This window comes from Sprattus sprattus (genome assembly GCF_963457725.1).
Source record: "Sprattus sprattus genome assembly, chromosome: 16".
Taxonomy (NCBI): domain Eukaryota; kingdom Metazoa; phylum Chordata; class Actinopteri; order Clupeiformes; family Clupeidae; genus Sprattus; species Sprattus sprattus.
In genome coordinates this window covers 6,783,345-6,802,991 of record NC_137914.1, presented here as the reverse complement: position 1 = coordinate 6,802,991, position 19,647 = coordinate 6,783,345, and the positions used below count along the sequence as shown (strand labels likewise).

The 19,647-nt window shown below is 42.8% G+C and overlaps 1 protein-coding gene across 1 annotated transcript; it reads right to left on the bottom strand.

The window, feature by feature from the left end:
* Window positions 1-8,976: 8,976 nt before the first annotated feature.
* zc3h14 (zinc finger CCCH-type containing 14) lies at window positions 8,977-18,880 on the bottom strand. Its single transcript, XM_080853559.1, has 17 exons — window positions 18,742-18,880; window positions 17,950-17,992; window positions 17,496-17,610; window positions 17,368-17,408; window positions 17,026-17,194; window positions 16,457-16,802; window positions 15,858-16,030; window positions 15,328-15,440; window positions 14,964-15,089; window positions 14,680-14,769; window positions 13,814-14,057; window positions 12,602-12,816; window positions 11,892-12,039; window positions 11,542-11,678; window positions 10,904-10,989; window positions 10,184-10,290; window positions 8,977-9,200 (listed from the first exon to the last, which is right to left on the bottom strand). The coding sequence occupies exons 1-17, from the start codon at window positions 18,775-18,777 to the stop codon at window positions 9,197-9,199; spliced, it is 2,193 nt and encodes a 730-aa protein (XP_080709685.1). The 5' UTR covers window positions 18,778-18,880; the 3' UTR covers window positions 8,977-9,196.
* Between the last annotated feature and the right edge of the window lie 767 nt (window positions 18,881-19,647).

The following is a 19,647-nucleotide window of genomic DNA, read 5'->3' as shown; positions in this document are numbered from 1 at the left end:
GAAAGTATTGTTGTTTTATTTCATTTATGATTTAAATGCTTACTTTGTAATTCACAGTGCACGGTCTGTAACCGTGCTATATCTTGCGTTTGTTTTACTTTTGCTAACTTGTTAGAAACGTGCATGCACTTTCTCTCTCTCTCTCTCTCTCTCTCTAACTCCCTCAATTACCATCTGAACATATACACGTCCACATCGCGAGTTAAGTGTTGTTGAATATCTTGTTTTGAATTAAGGCAGCTTCAAACATTGCTGCTGCTGGAGAGCTGAAATTTGGAGATTGGAGTCTGTTTTAGAAGTCATTGACAGCGCAATCATTTTTGAAAGAGGAACGGAGAAACACGAAAAGATGTTTTCGCCGTCCTTTGTACGGGATCCGGAAAAGTTTTAATGTATCAGCTGGCCCCGATGGTCTACGGTTGAAACACGCCCCATAATCACAGCGCAATGGAGCAGTATCAGACTCATATTCTGAATAGAATTATGAGTGTGACATCGTCAGGCTAGAAAAGAATCTCTCTGAGGAGCAAGTCTTGAGGGAGTATGATACGCTTGATGTTCAAAAAGTTTCTCCTATGAGTAATCATTAACAACAGTGCCTGCAATTGCCTGCAATTCATTTGTGACTAACTGGTAGGCCTGGCATTGACACACATGCACACGTATACTTTTCCCATGCTTAACTTGAGATCCAGGCACATAGGTCACACACATTTCACATACTTATATGTAAACATCTTAACAAGGGCAAATTGATTTCAATGTATGGGGAATTTCTACTCAACAATTCAGTCCGAATATTCAATTCAATTCACTTTTTATTTATTTGAATAAATATCCTAACTTTCAATGTGAAATGCACTGTTCCCAAATGGATTTGATTTTTTTGTAAAAACATGGTTACCTGTGTTTTTAAAGGTTGTGCTTTTCTTTTACATTTCATCCATATCAAGGCCCTTACCAAAGCAAAATCTTACCAGGAGGTAGAGATGAAAAAGTCTCTATCACTCTGCATGACACTGTAACTTTAACTGACCTAAGTGTCTTTCCCAGGTACGGTACAGGGCAATCTGTGTAGACTGAAATTAACAAAGTTCCCATACCCGTCTTAGAGGTTCATTGAGCTCCATCAGAATATCCCGCTCATCAAACCACTTTCCCTGGTATCGGTTAGCCAAATGGGCAATGGCTCTCTGGCGCAGATCAGCTGGTACGCGATACTGACGCATGTACTGGCACAACTCATCATTCTGAAAACACAAAGACATTCTAAGATCAGCCTGAAATCAGCTCCAGCAACATCACCCCTAAAAGGTTCGTAACGGCAAGAGACATCAAGCACCAAATTCACCATGTCCCCACAGATGTGTGAGAAAAAGAAGCTCAGGGAGCAAATGAACATTTAAAGACTAAAGATTAACCACAGTTTCATGACATCATGCTCAGTGACCGGTTCAGTTTCCTGTACATCCTATGACACTGCAGATCTAAGACTGTGTGTATTTGTTATGAATTGAAATGCTCGCTGAAAGTAATGCAGAGAATATCAACATATGAGCACATCTCAAATAAAGGAGGAATCTCCCAAATAATACATACACAAAGTCACTCACAAACATCTGTACTATTCTAATACTGGCCTCAGGTGTTGAAAAAGAGCACTACAGCTAGAGTGTAACCATAATGCTGAAACAGCTTTAAAGTGGCATTATGTAGGAATTGTAGTTCAGGGTAAGGGTTAGGATTAGCAGTTTCCCCCTAAAATAACAGCTTAAAAAAAATTGGGGCGCTACAATCACATTTATTATGGAGAATCGCCTCCGTGCCACTGCCATTTCAGGATCCGTAGGCATATTACTGCGTTATGTATGTTTGCCTGAAGCCACCGGGTTACTACTGTCTGCCGAAAAGTCGCTTATTTCAGAATCAGAATTAGCTTTTATTGGCCAAGTTAATTTGCACAAACAAGGAATTTGTCTTGGTGCAGTGGCTCTCACTGTGCTTACACATATATTTGCCGTATTGCTTTGACTTGTGTTGCACTCTCTTGATGTTTGACTGTGTTAGGAAAGTTGTTGACTCATAGTGTTTGTCATAGTGTCAAAGTAAGCCAATTTCAAGAGGTTTCGCTAGGTTTAGCCGCTAGCATCTTGTTAGCGATTAGCAATTCCTCCATTGTGCTACTTTAACAGTGACCTTCACAGAGTAAGCCATCACTCAATCTATCTGGTACACACAAGAAGGGTACACCTCACCTTGCTCTTGAAGACATTCTCACTGACCCTGGAGTTAGTTACCATGGCTGTTATGCGAGCCAGGACCAGGGCATACATAACCGTTCCCACCATCATGCTGATTATATCCACCCACAGGTCTGTGACACCTAAAAAGATAAGGATTCATGGCAAACCTTAAAATAACACAAAGTACAAACACTTCTATGTACTCTTGCAGACTCACAGGTGCCTTTGGCCCTTTGTGGTTGTGTTTGCCTGGGGACATATCTTGGTAACAGCACTAACATTCACTGTTAATCTGCTTGAATATGCACCACCACTGTCAAATCTCCTGTTACTTGGCACTTTGTTGATTTAAAATGTTTGAAATACACTTCACAGACCTCTTTACCAGAAAGTCTCACAGACATATATTTCTAATATTGTAATAAACATCTGGCACCACAAGAGTAGTTTCTTTGATTGAACTGGATGAAATTTGTAGGATGCCTCACTTAAAAATTATGCACTAAAAACTACCACACTCAACATTTTCACGCTTTTTTTTTTTTTTTTTAAATAACAGTCACGGTGCACTTAAAATGTACAGTTGTAGTACAGAATGGTACAATACAATTCACTTTGGTACGCTCCGGAGGAGTACCTATATGGTTTTTCCAAAATAAGATGTACGTAGGTTGATGGCAGTTGTGGTGTGGTGACATTATCTCACGCAACATACAGATGAGCTCAAACGTTTGGTGTATCTATTGATAGGTGGGCTATGATTGGACATAAAACACAGTTTTACTCAATCTTACTTTACTTTTTTTTTTTACATTTTATTTGCGACTCACTGTGCAGCACTGATCAATATGGTGTTTTTGAATTTGTTATATGAAAATTTCCTTTAACTATCCTTCCATTTAAGGCACTTGAATGTCATTTCACTATTTACAGACATTTTTTTTTCATTTCTTACCATTGGGAACTCCACGAGATCCATAGTTAAGGGTCATCATGTGGCAAAGTGAACGAAACATGCATGTTGTGTATTGCATAGCCATAGTTCTGTTCTAAAAAAAAAAAGGAAAGAAAAATAGAAGTTAGAAATAGCAGTTTTGTAAAATTCTCTAGGAAAGAGATATATATATTTAAATTCGTTATAATGAGTCCAACCTGAAGGCCTTCCCGGGTGACCCAGCTATTCTCTGGGAAGTCTTGGATTGAAGCCACCATGAAGTGGAAGCAAGCACTCCAGTGGCAGATCAGAATAATGACTACAACCACATGAAGAGCCTGAAGGACCGTAGCAATGGTTCCAACATCCCAGCCATTACCCTGATCAAAATAACAGAAAATGCAGTACGATAAATAAATGACAGGTTATAGGCTAGTTTGTCTCTTAGAACCGGAGGTACATTACATGTCTAGGTACAACCATGGAATTTGGCACGTTTATAGCATTTGCATTGTCTAAATCAGGGGTTTTCAACTTGTTTTGTCCCAGGGACCACCATTCTGACTAGAAAGTAATTATCAGGGTAGATCACTAACCGCTGGCGCTATCGCCACGCCCCCTCCCCCCTTGTGTGTTAGCGTCTGTGACACCAAAACGAACAACCCCATCACCTAATTTCTTGCTGTTGCTGCCTTTAGGGTGCCTACTTTTTTGACAGTGCACAGTACAGAGGAGGACAACAGACTTGCAAGCTTGGAAGAGGTTGGAAGTGTGGAGTATTGAAAGTACGCTTGCAAATCCTGATGTATTAAATCACAAAAAGCGAGGAGTAAAGGTAAATGTGCAAGTAATGATAACAACAAGAAACACATGAGATCCACTTACCTCTTCCCAGTAGTGAGCATATCGCAGCAGCCTAGAAAATCTCAGTAGGCGTACCAAGCTGAATAATCGGGTGAGTTTAATCAGTTTTACCACTCTTGCACCTGTGATCCCAGTTGTATTGGTGTGGACTCCCAAAGCCTGGAGAATACAAATTCTCATTCAGCAAAGAGGTTACCTAAACTCTAAATTTAATGTCATGAACAAATAATTTGCACTTACCTCACAAATAAGAATGATATAGTCAACTGGTATCACAGCTACAAAGTCTGGGATGAACCATGTTTTAATATAATCTTTCTTTATTGTCTCAGTATCCAAAACAACACTCTTGGAAAGAAAAGGTACAGCGAAAACATTAAATAGTATATAATAATAAATTCAGATGGTTACTTCAGAAACCATTTTCATCATTCATTCTTACTTTCAATTTGATCACAGAAAACTAATAAATTAATATGGTCACTTACTCCATTTTCATCACTCCAAAACCCAGTGCGGAAATTTAGGCATAGATCCATGATGAACAAAATGTCCACAACTGCATTTAATGAAATCCATGTAGGATTGTAGTGAACTTCCTCAGTGAAAAAGCTTACACTCATAGGAATAACAACCACATTCCCTATAGTTGCCAGAATAATAGACACAAGCCAGTATTTCCTAAAAGAAGTAACAATGTGTTAAAAAGCTTTCTTATTTTTTCAGTAAGCTTTTCAAGTCAACACTTTTACTGTTGATCAGACAAGGTTTAAAGAGTAACTTAGCTAACATTAGTTTAGTAGCAAGCAACATTCATCTCATAAAAAAAATGCATGGAGGATGATAAGCCTAGTAACCTGTCTGCTTACAAGATCCCTGATCATTTCCCCTGCTTGGCATCAGTCTGAAGCTTGTATTACCTAGCGCCAAATAACAGGATAGAGCCAAAAAACAGCCTGACTCTTGTGTCTTTGCTACATTGGTGTCAGAAATGGGATAAAGCACCAGCTAGAGGAATGGAGACGCAGATGATTGAAGAATAGATCTCATCAAGGAACTGCATCGGAGTTTAAAGCGTAATATTCCAGCAGCCTTAACGACGCTCGAACCAGTGGGAAGACGCAGCAGGTGGAGCCACTGTGCCAGAGCGCATGTCCATTTATTTTCTGAGTCATTTTACAGGTGGTTCTACTGCGCAATGACCATGTCTCTCTCACCTGGCTGCTGAAATTCAGAGAGCTGGAGGAGCACCTGGCCCAATGGCTCTAGACTCTGACGTTCAAGACTCGTCACCAAGCTGTCTCCACGCTAATGCATCCTTCAAAGATCAGTTTAAAATCGGAACCCTCCCACTGTTTCAAGAGCTTTTCTGCCAAACACGGCATAGCTGATACACTTGAAATAAAAAGACGCAGACTATTATCGATAGGGCTACATGTATCGGTAGTGCTAATTGTAGGCTAATGCCACAGGATTCTGTACCATTAGTAGGCCTATACCATATCAATATACCTTTAGTCACATTAGGAACAATGCCCAATTCCTTGCGCAGATATATCCAGGCAGAGAGAACATCCACGACTATTAATTCTGTTTCATTCATCTATCTACATTGCTATAGTAACGCGACCTATTATCCCGCGGGCCACCAAAAAATCCGCTTAACAAATATGTTTTTATCAATATAAATATGGTTTAATGAATCAACCTTACATATTTCAGAAGTGACAGGTGTGTAGAACATGCACGAAGTCTTGTTTGACTCTCAGCAGGAACATTTCTTAACGTATTTTACGATTTGTTTTGTACAGTCGCGAAATGGCAACAAAGTTGGCGACGACCTATTATCCCGCATTGATGTAAAATGCCGTTGGGAATCAAGCTCAACAAGAAAAAGAATTTACACGTCGCGAATTTTCCGAAATCTGCGATCCTGGATGACACCGAAATCAATATTAAGTAACGTGTACCAGCGCTAGCTAGATAATAGGTCGTGCGGTATAATAGGTCGGGCTACGATACTTTGTGGACAATCATTGTGTTTAAGCCTAGCCTACTAACCTGAATGAACTGTAGGGGTGCATAACCCAGGTCTTTTGCAAACAAGCCCTCTCTGTTTCTTTTGCAAAGGCTGTTTTGCTACCATAGAGGTTGATAGTGAACTTGTTAACCTCCGGCAGCATGGTGATTTTTCGAAAAGTTGAACAGTTTCTAACGATTTCTGCTCTCTTCATTTTTCCCTTATGGCTCTGTGAAGTTATTTGTATGTTTTCGGTCATAATTTTGCTATGCGGCGTAACGTTGTTCTTCTCTAAAAACTGTTTTCTAAGATTGGGGTTATTTGGTTTTTTGTTACAATCATTATGCAGTTATTACAAATTTAAATACAAATATTCCATGACGTCATATTTGGGTTGGATGTCTGTTTGGTAGAAACGCTGCGTTCCATTTACCTCGTAACTGCCCGTGCACACAGATGACCAGGCGTTTCGCTTTCATTTGGATTGAATGGGCGACGAAATTCCGGCTGTCCGCCCGTCACGACCATAGACATGTATAGGTAGACGCCGCCTCCACTGCTTCAGCCCGTTGCCTCGGCGAAACGCGTCGCCGCCATATTGTTACAGGAGCTCTCTGACGCCAGAGGTCTGTCAAACAACCGCAAGTTGCCAGGAGCTGCGGTTTATCTGGATACAAATCACGATAACCTTTTACATTTCGCAACCAATTTCATGGAGTATTCAAGGGTTTATGCTCTACGTGAAGTGTGTGAAAAACATTTGCCTTTACATTACTTTGAATCTCGCTAGTTAAATCGCCAGTCATTCATGTGCATGGGTCTATGATAAACGCGCACCTTTCTTGCAGCTCGTGCACTTTGAAAATACTGAGAAGCTCTATAAACTATCGAAATAGTGCTTCTTTAGTTACTACGTATTGACCATCATTAAGAGAAAGAGCATACATCAAATAGTGAAATACTGGCAGTCAGTGTGTTTTTCATAGTTTAATAGTTCCTTTTCAAGTATTACTAACTAGGTTACTAACTAACCTCATTCAGAGGCTGTTCATCCATTGAAATGACCTAAGATGATCTAGTATTGTTTTTAAACAGGAAACTACTGATCTTACATATAGGTCCACTCAATCCACACAAAAGAGGACTGACTGTCATCATAATGCTTCTTCCATGATAAAAAAAAATAAATAAATGAAAGACACAGCAATTTGTTTGTCTGTCCCCACACTTGTTTATTTTCTGTAATAAAACTCCAGATAGACACAAGGTCAGCACAGAGCGCTACACGGCCACAGGGTTCGTGTTCGTCAACACTGACACCTGTCAATCACCGACGTGGCATTTCATGCTGTGCAACATAGCCATAGGCATTTTTATTTCCAACTTATTTTTTTTTAGTGTTTATGTAAATAAAAATACATTGCCATCTCTGCACTAGCGCTATATGCAAACCAACACACCATAAATAACCCAGCCTCCCCCACCCCACTTTTTCCTATCCCAAACACACATTTTAAAAAAGTTGCTAGATGTGTGTGTGTGTGTGTGTGTGTGTAACTTAGATTATAAGGTGCCAATAAGCCTGCATATGTGCAAGAGCATGGACCAGAGGTGATAAGAAGGGTCGATCTGTGCTTCTTTCGACCTTGTGCAAAACTGACAAACCCTGCAAGACAGGGAGCCTCAGACGTCCCACCAGTAATCCCTGCTGACATTGTTTTGGTGCCAGAGAACGCTTAACTTCTATCTATATAAACCCTGTGTGATGTGTTTAATATTGCTTTTCTCTCGTCTGCTGCAGTCTGGGAGTAAGCCCAGGCTCCCTCTCGCTCTCTCTGGTTGGAAATTGAGCAGGTCAAAGCTATGATCGTGCCTGTGAATTGACACTGCAGTGCGGGATCCAGCCTTTATAACCCCCCCTCTCCTGTTGAACAGTAAATCTTTGTTGCTACTACAACTTTACCCTTTATCACATGCTCTATCCACCTTACAAATCAAGGCCTTCATATGATTAAAACTGGTGTGATTTTGGTTGAAAGTTGCTCTGGCAACACCATGTAGTTTCACACATACACATATTGACAACATTGGTTTCATTTGGAATCATCCATAAATGTTGTCCTCATTCACTGCTGTTCTTCAGGTGTGAAGTAACTGACCTTGAATCTTGCCATCTGAATCAAAGTAACAATCTGAAAATAACTACAAATTCAGCGTGTGCTATGAAAGTCAGAAGGGACACAACAAAAGTAAGTTCCAAACAAAGCCTCTGTTTTGACTTACTTTGTCACAGCAGCTTTTGTATGTTCAAGTCAAATAAGAATGATACAAAATAAAAACAGAGCTGGAAAAGAGGAACTGAAAGTGACACAACTGTCAATCTCAGGCAAACGTTAATTGTCACAGTAGGGAATGTCATATAAGTGACATAAGTGATATTTTAAGGGGTTTTGAAATAAACCATGACGTTTCCCAGAGGCAGTTATCTACAAGGGAAAGTTGGGTGTTGAGTTGCGTACAATTAGACATTTCCTCAACACAAGTGTCTGTGTTTAACCCCTTTAGTTTGAATCAGATGCTTGTTGAACAACTCAACACTCACTTAACCCTGTAGATAACTGGCTCCGGAAACTTCAAGGTTTAGTCTTCATAGTGCTGCACTTCTTTTTGGCTGTTCATTCAAAAGGGCTTACTTGCACAATTTTCACTGACTGTCTTAAATGCATTTCCATAAAGAAATGCAGCACTTTAGGAACTCTCCCAAATACCGGAAGAGTTACTCTGAATGAGCATTGCTGCATGTACCTTTTTTAAATACCCATATTTGTATAAATATTCTTCCATGTAAGGTAATCAACTGGAAAGATGAATGTGGGGAATAAAAATTAAGAATGCAGACACTGAGAATGTACTATAGATCGCTTTACTGCACAGACAACATTTCAAGAAAAAAAATGTGCAGAGCCTTACAAAACAAAAATGTCTCATTTGAATATTTTTTTTTAAAAATCTGGTAGAACAAAATCAAGACGAGACAAACATGTAACTCAAATTACTGAACAATCTATTTAAACTAACAAATCCAAACGTGTTGTCATGGCAACATTGTCTTCGGCAGGTGTCTTTGATTCTTCTTTAACTAGACAGAAAGGGAGACGGAGAGGAAAAAACATATTATTAGTTGTCATCAGATAATTAGTTGTCATCAAGTCAGTAACCTTTAAGTGCAATAACACATTTACGTGTATTCATTTAGCTGATGCTTTTATCCAAAGGCACTTAAGAATAAAGGAACTATCAGGCTTCAGTTAGTAAGGAGCTCTTTGAAGTAGGCACTAAGCACTAATCCTAGTCAGAGTACTAATTCTGTTGTACCCCAGTCTAAATCCACGTCTATCAGGAGTCCACCATACAGGAAGTTCACAATTTCAAATTTTTTGATTTGCACCTACAGGCTAAAAGAATTTAAAACATACCATGATCAGTCAGTGTTTCTCTCTGTGTGTGTTTTCTGCCTGGCACTATAGTAATGCTTCCCCAACACCGCTATCTATAATTTAGACACATTTACTGTTATCTGTTTAAAAGTACACTGGGCTGCTTGGCCTACTCGCCATAACAAACCCGTGCTCTAGTTTGGTCTGTGTAGACTCTTTTGCTTTGCAACTCTCCTGTTTGTTCAGAACATTTGGGTCTGTGTGACCTTAAGAACTTTTTTTTTTGTATTGATATGATTACACGTTTCAATAAAACAGTTTTATAACCGCTTAAGTCAAGTTTGTTGGCTCATAGTCCATCATATCATGCACTAGTCTGTCATGACGGAGGGGAAAACATTCTTCAGCTCTTTGTGTTTGCTGTTGGTATGACTAATATTTACAAGCCAAAGAAATCCACCACAGGTCTCCACCAATTTTAGTTCATTGACGTCCCACATGCATCAGGCTCTACGTCAGTTTGTCTGTGGGAGGTAAGTACCTGGTCTACGTCAGTGTGTCTGTGGGGAGTAAGAACCTGGTCTACGTCAGTGTGTCTGTGGGAAGTAAGTACCTGGTCTACGTCAGTGTGTCTGTGGGAAGTAAGTACCTGGTCTACGTCAGTGTGTCTGTGGGAAGTAAGTACCTGGTCTGAGCCTTCGTCCACTTTAAAGCGTGGCGTGGGGGCACGGAGGTGGAGGGGTGATAGAAGCTGCATCCTGAGCGTTTGCACTGGCCAGCAAACTTGCAGGGCTACAAGCACGCACACACACACACACACACACACAAACACACGCACACACACACACACACACACACACACAATTCTCAAAACTTGAAAATTCAAAAAAGGATTTCTCCACAATATTGGGTAAAACAAAATCCAAATGATCAAAAACAGCAAAGGCTAACGGTACATTAGCAGACATCCTGAATGATGTGTTATCATTAGTAAAGATACTAACTCATACTCTAAAGAAAAGCTGTTAGGGACCACCCTTGAAGTAGGCACTAAGCACTAATCCTAGTCAGAGTACTAATTCTGTTGTACCCCAGTCTAAATCCACGTCTATCAGGAGTCCACCATACAGGAAGTTCACAATTTCAAATTTTTTGATTTGCACCTACAGGCTAAAAGAATTTAAAACATACCATGATCAGTCAGTGTTTCTCTCTGTGTGTGTTTTCTGCCTGGCACTATAGTAATGCTTCCCCAACACCGCTATCTATAATTTAGACACATTTACTGTTATCTGTTTAAAAGTACACTGGGCTGCTTGGCCTACTCGCCATAACAAACCCGTGCTCTAGTTTGGTCTGTGTAGACAGGAGAAGACAAAAGAGACCCCACCGGGGACACACTCACCTTTGGATGATAAAACGAGCAGTCCATCTTCTTGCAGTCTGGGAAGAAGCGGCAGACGGTGGGGGGCTTCGCTGCAGCTGCTGCCACTGGCAAAAGAACACAGGAGTTGGCTTACTAACTAACCCAATGTGTAGAGGTCATTCTGTGACACACACACGTCAGATATCGGTCTTACAACTCTCTCAAAAGGAACGATAGAGAGAGAGAGAGAGAGAGAGAGAGAGAGAGATAGAGATAGAGATAGAGATAGAGATAGAGATAGAGATAGAGATAGAGATAGAGATAGAGAGAGATAGAGATAGAGATAGAGATAGAGATAGAGATAGAGATAGAGATAGAGATAGAGATAGAGAGAGATAGAGATAGAGATAGAGATAGAGATAGAGATAGAGAGAGAGAGAGAGAGAGAGAGAGATAGAGATAGAGATAGAGATAGAGATAGAGATAGAGATAGAGATAGAGATAGAGATAGAGATAGAGAGAGAGAGAGAGAGAGAGAGAGAGATAGATAGATAGAGATAGATAGATACTTTATTAATCCCGAGGGAAATTGTTGAGGGAAGAATTACAGCATAACACATAACATTGCTCTGTGGACGGTGGCAGCCAAAAGGGAGGGAGGGCGGGTGGCAGCTCACCTGGCCGAGGTGGGTGGGGTGCTCCTCGCCGACTGACGTGCGTGAACGGGCAGTCAGGTTTCTTACACTTGGCATCGAACTTACAGTTGGGGTGGACGAACAGGCACTTGTCACCAAACTTACAGTTGGGGAAGGTTCTGGAAGAGAGGGAGAGATGGATAGAGGAACAATCAGCACAGAATCACAAGAGGTCGTGATGCATTTGGGAACAAATAATAAAGAACGTAAAACATAGGTAAGAATTTGGCCATGATAAATGTATGCCTATATGCTTTGATCGTTAATAAAAAACATTCCATTACACAATACTATATGAGTTTTCTATTAAAAGAAAATCCCTCAACACTTACTTGCACTGGGTGGTTGGGTGGTGGTATACACAGTCATCCCCACTTTTACAGACTGGCCAAAACTTGCAGCGTTCCAGACCTTTCTGTCGCTTCACAGGGATGGGCTCCTCCTCCATCATCTCGCTGTCCTCCGCATCCATGCCCTCATCTAATGTAAAAACAGCTTTTAGACAACCATGCCCTCATCTAATGTTAAAACAGCTATTAGACATCAATGCTCTCATCTAATGTAAAAACAGCTATTAGACATCAATGCTCTCATCTAACGTAAGGACAGCTATTAGACGTCCATCAATGACAAAGGCACCCCTCATAATTTGTAGGTCATTATGAGGGATTAATGAATGAATGAATGTCAGTCCCAGCTCTTCAACAGTCTGCTGTGTCTTTTCAGGCATCACACGTCTCCATGTCGAGAGCATGTTCATTTGGAAATAGGGGTGAGGTTAGTAAGCGTCAATAAGTCTACCCGCAGCCACCTCTCCTCGACACCACCTGATCACTCCCTGGATTTCTTGCAAAGACTAGATCCATCAGATCCAGCAATGGCAGACACAGTTATACAACCTAACACAGTATGTTGCACTATTTGACTCCCCCTCGACTAAGAGCTATAAAGATCTCAATGCAGCTGGCCTAAGCAATCTCTCTACTGTACAGCCAGCACAGGTCAAAGGTCAGAAGTCAGTGCCCTCCTTGTGGACGCCCACCGTCTGAGTAGCTGAGGCTCCTCTGCAGTCGCTGGTGGGCACCGAGCCGCTCTCGGATCTTCGGCGCCAGGGTGGTTGGCTCGGCGGCCGCGTCCACTCTGGGCTCGTCGTCATCCACCTCCATGTCCTGGTCGCCCCGACTGGCCAGTGGGCTGGGTACCCCATCCAGGGTCACGATGAACTTCGGACTCGCAGGGGCCGCCTCATTTCGGTCCCTACCAGAAGGGAAGAGACAATTAGACCCCGTCACAACAGATACACAGAAGTGCAGATGTGCAGTAGCCTGACGATGTCATACTCATAATTCTAGTCAGAATATGAGTCTGAGACCGAACTCTTGGGCTGTGATTAAGGGGCGTGTTTCAACGAACCAGGAAAGAAAATTCCTCTTCGCTGAATTGGATACCTAGAACCAATCAGAGCAACGTAGTATTTCCATCTGACAGATTAAACTTTTACCTGATCCCGTAGGAAGGACGGCAAAAACATCTTTTCAATCGACAAATGCCTTGATCGCGTTTCTCTGTTCCTCTTTCAAAATGAATGCGCTGTCAATATCTGCTGAGATATGCCTGCTCACGTTACTTAATTAGCACTCAAGGCTAGAAGCTACCATTAGTTTCAATGATTTTTTTGGCCAACGCGTTAGCATAACCGATCAATAATGGTCTAGAGTGCTTTAGTTAGGACCTAAAATCCTCGGCAACACTCGTTTTGCGTATACACAACTAACTGAGTCAATGTAGACATAAAAAAGTCGTGTAGATAGCTTAAATCATATAAAATATGTCCCACTAAGCTCCCGAGACGGCGCCATCTTTGTTCGATGTATATTCCGGTATATTCTATCTATATCTGTCCATCAACGTATAAAGCCCGCCCTTACAATTTGATTGGTTTAGATTGCTTTCTCAACCTTTTTGAAACGTTAAATCTCTCCCAACTAGCTCGATTCCAGACTGAATCTCCCAGACCAAAAATTTTGTGGGCGGAGTTCAGGCTGGCATCCAGGCTAGATGTGCAGTGCAAACAACAACAAATGATCTCTGTGTCATAAAATGTGGGTAAAATGCAAACGTAAGAACAAACAAACAAACAAACAAACAAACGAACAAAAAGATAACCCACGCTTCTTTCAAGTACAGATAAGAGCACGATAACAATGTAGAGGGTGAATTAGAAGAGTAACAGGGGATCTGTAGTCTGCCGTACCTGGGCTGGACCATCCGGAGGGTGGCGTTGAGGGTGGGGATGGGGGTTGGAGTGAGGATGGGGATTGGGGTTGGGGTGGGGGTGAGGGTGAGGGTAGGGGTGGGGGTGGATGGGACCTCCAGCTGCTGGACGGATGTGCCCAGCCTGCTCTTGACCGAGGGCGGATCCTCCAGCAGCGGCCTCTTCACGATGAATGAGCGCGTGTCGAAGGGCTTCAGTCTGTTCATGTCATACAGCTGGGCCTCTGGACATGACAGAGGGAGAGACAGAATTCAGACTTACACATATTCATTTATATTCATTCAGCACAATTGACAGATATGTATGTTTCCAAAACTATATATATATATATATTTGTACATATACACGTATAATACTACCAGCCCTTAAAATACAACTCACTATATGGTTGGGAAAGGCTCACTTCAGTAACATACAAAATCTCCTTTCTGCTCACTAAAAGTGTTTAGGGTTCTTGATTTGAGAGCACAAAAGCATGAAAAGATACCAGCTAGCTGGTAGTTTCCTAAAGCTCCAGCTGGCTAGGTGGCACTCGCATTTTCTATCTCTTCCAGTCATCTCCATGTTGTGGTAAATTACAGGGTTCTAGTTAACATGTCAGAACCAAGAGCATCCAGAATAAAAGCCCTCTGTATCACAGCTGTAATAAGGACCCTCTCTGTTCCCAGTATGTGTGACTTTTAAGTGCCCTTGGTGGGCACTCTGGTGCATTTGTTACCTCTTGGTATGAAATACACGGAATAAATTGTTTGATTTGATTTGTTGAGAAAAATGAGTTAAAAGGCGATAAACACACAGTTAAAGGTTATGAACACACAGTTAAATGTTGCAGGTCGTGAACACACCATAGTCTGGTTGCTGGGGCGGCTCCTCTTCCTCCTCTACTTCCTGGAGCTGGAGTCGAGAGGACAATGACCTGGACTGACCTGAGGAAGCTGAAGCAACGTGCAGCAGGAATGATTAAGCGCACACAAAAAACACTGAAGGTCAGGGTGGGAAATATACATGACCCTCTTCAACATGAAATACGACAGAAACCTTGTTTTTGGTCGAGTGTTTTTTTGTAATGTATTTATTTATTTGTAGCAAGTGTAAGCAGGCTGCAGTTTGTACACAGTTTGGCGCTTACCTTGTTGAGCCTCTGGGGGGATGAGCCCTTGCAGCTGCTCCTGGACGAATCGGATGGCACTCTTCATCTCGTCGGGGGTGGGACGGGTGCGTGGGGCCACTGGAACCGTCTGTCTCGTCTGTGGCACTGGGTGGGGGAAAGAACAGTTACCACCAACGTCCAACATCTCACATTTCCACGATGGCACCAGGCTCGTTCACCACACGAATGACACACAATCTCTATAACAAGAGGAGTCTGCAACTAACTGTGAGCGACCCTCTTTTCATTACACTGATCAAATGAATGTAAAGAATGCCTCCCATCCGCAGTAAGAATAACAACACGAAATCTTAGGCAAGTGGCCATGGTGAGTGTTTTTTACCTGTGGTAGGCCTTGTCGTGTAACTGGTCGTCTTGGTAATAGACTGCTGTGCTTCTGAGATGGCCTTCATGAGCAGGTTTTTGTTGGCCTGCTTGGCTGGGGGAAGAGAGGGCCTATGGCGGAGACAAAACCCCAGTAAAAATCAATACACAACCGTCCTATAACGCGTCTCTACATTACACCACACTCATGATGGTCAAAATGATCCGTTTACGCAGGCGACAAGGAACCAGATATCAAAACACAACCGTTCTATAACGCGTCTCTACATTACACCACACTCATGATGGTCAAAATTATCCGTTTACGCAGGCGACAAGGAACCAGATATCAAAACACAACCGTTCTATAACGCGTCTCTACATTACACCACACTCATGATGGTCAAAATGATCCGTTTACGCAGGCGACAAGGAACCAGATATCAAAACACAACCGTTCTATAACGCGTCTCTACATCACACCACACTCATGATGGTCAAAATGATCCGTTTACGCAGGCAACAAGGAACAAAGACAGGAGTACATACTTGCGCTCTGGTTTGGATGGGAGGGATACTCTGCTGGAGATGCCGCTCCTTGTGCCGTACTCCTCCTCCTCATCTTCATCCACATCGTCGCTGTCCTGACCTTCGTCTGTACCTCTCTGAACCCGCACCACTGAACTCGCCACAGGGGCCTTCCGCTTTCGGGACAGCTCGTCCTAGAGGAGAGACAGAAAGACAGACACAGAGGGAGAAAGAGAGATAGAGGGAGGGAGGGAAAAAGACAGACAGACACAGAGGGAGAAAGAGAGATAGAGGGAGGGAGGGAGGGAAAAAGACAGACAGACACAGAGGGAGAGATAGAGGAAGGGAGAAAGACAAAGAGAGAGGGAGAAAGACAGTGACAGAGAGAGAGGGAGGGAGAAAGACAGAGAGGGAGAGAGAGAGAGCGAGCAAGACAGACACAGAGGGAGAGAGAGAGGGAGGGAGGGAGGGAGAAAGACAGACAGAGAGAGAGAGAGCGAGGGAGGGAGGGAGTAAGACAGATAAATCAAGTAAGACCACTCAAATAATTGTAATGCTTTGGCTGTTGGGGCTGTAGCCTGATATGACTGCAACAAATACTCCCAAAAGCCTGTGCGCACCTTGCTGCTGCTGCTGCCACTGCCCTCTCCTCCCCTGCTCCGGGAGCTGCGACCGTAGGCCGAGTAGAAGCGGTCGTCTGAGGGCCTGGAGCTCCCTGCCGTCCTGCCTGAACTGCGGAACGAAGCCCCGGGCGGCACCCGTGACCTGTGGAGCTCGGCCATGGAGCGCCCCGAGGCGACGCGCAGGCGGCCTGAAGTCATGGTCATCTCGGCGTGCTCCTCCGTGATGAGGTCGTCGTCGTCCAGGTCGGGTTTGATGTCGATTATTGCCTCCGCGGAGTGGAGTTCCATCAAAGGCTTAACAGCGGAGGTCAGCCGTGAGGCATTCCTGTCCGAAGACCCTCTCCTGAGAACAGAGGAAGAATTGAAAGAAAGAAAGAAGGAGACAGAAAGACAGATAGATAGATAGATAGAGTCCTTTATTGATCCCCAAAGGGAAACTATAGTGTTGCAGAAGCAATAACAGCCATAGCAATCAGGCTCTGTAGATTGGGGGCTCTATGTGGTTCGATGCCGACGAACTTCAGTAATGACCTGGCACCACACCAGAGTGACAATTGAGAACATACCTGCTTTGGCCGTCATGGGCAGAGCTGGAGACACGAGCTTCTGTCCTGTCAGAGCGCGAGCTGGACACCGTGAGGGCCCTAGAATCCTCCCCCCTCCTCTCCCCTTCGCGGCTTTTGGAGACTGGTACACTCACGTCCAAGTCGATCTGTGCCCTGAGGGACGTCGGCTCTAAAAACACACAAATGTGTGGCGGTGTGGGGAAAAATGGAAATGGTCAATTTTGCTCGATGTCATCAGATGTTTTCAGCAATGTTGTCACTATTAAAAGGGAATTCGTATTTCAATCTTTCCAAAGGTCATGGTAGTTTAATATACCATGGAAGAGATTCAGTTCAACTTACCAACTGCAACCGATCTAAGTTTTTCCAAGACACCATGTAACCTGCAAAAAAACAGGAATTACATTAAAACATCTTAGGGATATCATCGAATGTAACATGCTCTTCTGTCAGTTCACGTGGAGACATACCAAACTGTGAACTTGATTGTGTTGTTTCCGAGGAAAAGGGACAAGTCATCTGCCATTTGTTGTGCATTTTTCTTGTTGGCCACCATGACCATTATGTAATCAGGGAGTTCTTCGTCTAAAGAGGAAATGAAAGGTCATTAAGTTGGTTAAACCGCCATTTAAGCAGCACAACACTTGACCAAGCAACATCTTTCTGCTTCTGGAGGACTTATAGCCCTTTGGATGCAGTGTATGTGTCCCTGATTCTCACACATCAGTTCGTCTATTGATTAATGGAGCACACCTCGGTTATCACATCAAAAGCCATTATGATCATGTGATTACTTCAGTCATAAACAATGTGATTGAGACAAGGAGAGATAGGAGGTATGCCACCCAAAGGCTCGCTAAGGTCAGCCTTCAGAACCACAGCCTGCTCTAAATAATCGCAGAATAATTCACGTTATCTACTTACCAACATAAGCACCGAGTTCCTGCAGTTTCCCTTTGATAGCAGCCTAAAAGAAAACCAATGTGTTTAGACCTTGTGAGTAATGAAGCCTGATAGTAATGTCAAATGTATCATGTATCTGGAAATGACATGAGCTTTTTGTCAGCTGACACTGTAAACAACGCTCTCCTATGCCTCAGCAATTATTATTATGGGTTTCATTTTTGATTTTTTTTTAAACAGTCACTTGTCAGGCGGTAGAATGGCAGGGACTCGGGAGTATCAAGTTACCAAGTTGCCCGTGAGCAGTTGCGGCACCTATCACCAAAATGTCTCAAGGCCCAAGAAATATACTCAACTGCGAATGCATTAGCCAATATATGGAATATCTTAGAGCTCGAAAGTATGACCATTACTGTAGCTATGGTGGCAGGAAGTTCACTTTATAGCAATTCCAGATGAAGTAACTTTAAGTACGCAGGGTGTTTTGGTCTCCGGCAAACGCAGGGCATTTGGTCTCTGGCTTACTTGAGACCGAGACATTTCAAAGCATTCTGCTCCTAACTGGCATGTATTATCTGAAATACATGACTCTCGGGAATCGCCTTTATACAAATAAGACATTCGGCAGAAAATAAGCATTAACAAGTATGCATGTTTATCATAAATAACTAGCTTAAATACAACTGTTAGCCTTATAGCTAACCACCCAACGTTATACGTTTAGCTAGCTTCCTAGCAAAGTTAACATTAGCCAGCTAACGTTTACTAGCTCGCTGCGACAGCTTGGGTGGGTAATCTTAACATTCATATTACCCGTATTTTCTTGCTTATTTCTGTCCCGATCTCCATCTTCGCTGAGGTATATTCCAACACAAAAGCTCCCGAAAGAAAATGAATGAATGGTATCTGTACAAACAACTGAACACACCACACGACTTGCAATCACTGTTCCTCTACCTGAACCAAAGAACATTGGCGACTGGAGAAATGCATTGTGGGAATTGTAGCCCAGTTGGACCAGAGAATTTAGGGTTGTATGAATGAAATGAATGAATGAATGAATGAAACTGAAAGTCCTCTCTATGGCAGAGTAGCAGTTATCCGAAGGCCTATGTGAAAACTCCTCATGGTACAACCTATTTTTTTTTAGAAGGAATTCATTTGCATTCAATTCCAAATATAGATACTTAATTTTATGTTTATGCTTTGCAAACTAAAACTGGTCGTTGCATATAGCGCCTCTACAGGTCAATAGAGCTAACGTCAGTACGCAACCATTAGGTTCAAGAATACCAAAAACTACAGACACCATCGCCGGGTGCAGTGGCGTGCGCCTGTAATCCAAGCTACTGGGAGGCTGAGGCTGGCGGATCGTTTGAGCTCAGGAGTTCTGAGCTGCATCGGACTATGCCGATCGGGTGTCCGCACTAAGTTCGGTATCGATATGGTGCTCCTGGGGGAGCCCGGGACCACCAGGTCGTCTAAGGAGGGGTGCACCGGCCCAGGTCGGAAACGGAGCAGGCCAAAGCCCCCGTGCCGATCAGTAGTGGGATCGCGCCTGTGAATAGACGCTGCAGTGCAGCCTGAGTAATATAGCGGGACTCAGTCTTTTTCATTTTAAACTAGAATCTATGTTATATAATCTATATCCATCTATCTACTGATGTGTTTTCCTCATTGTCAAAAAAGTGAGTTATCTCACTTCTCAAGCCCCTGTAG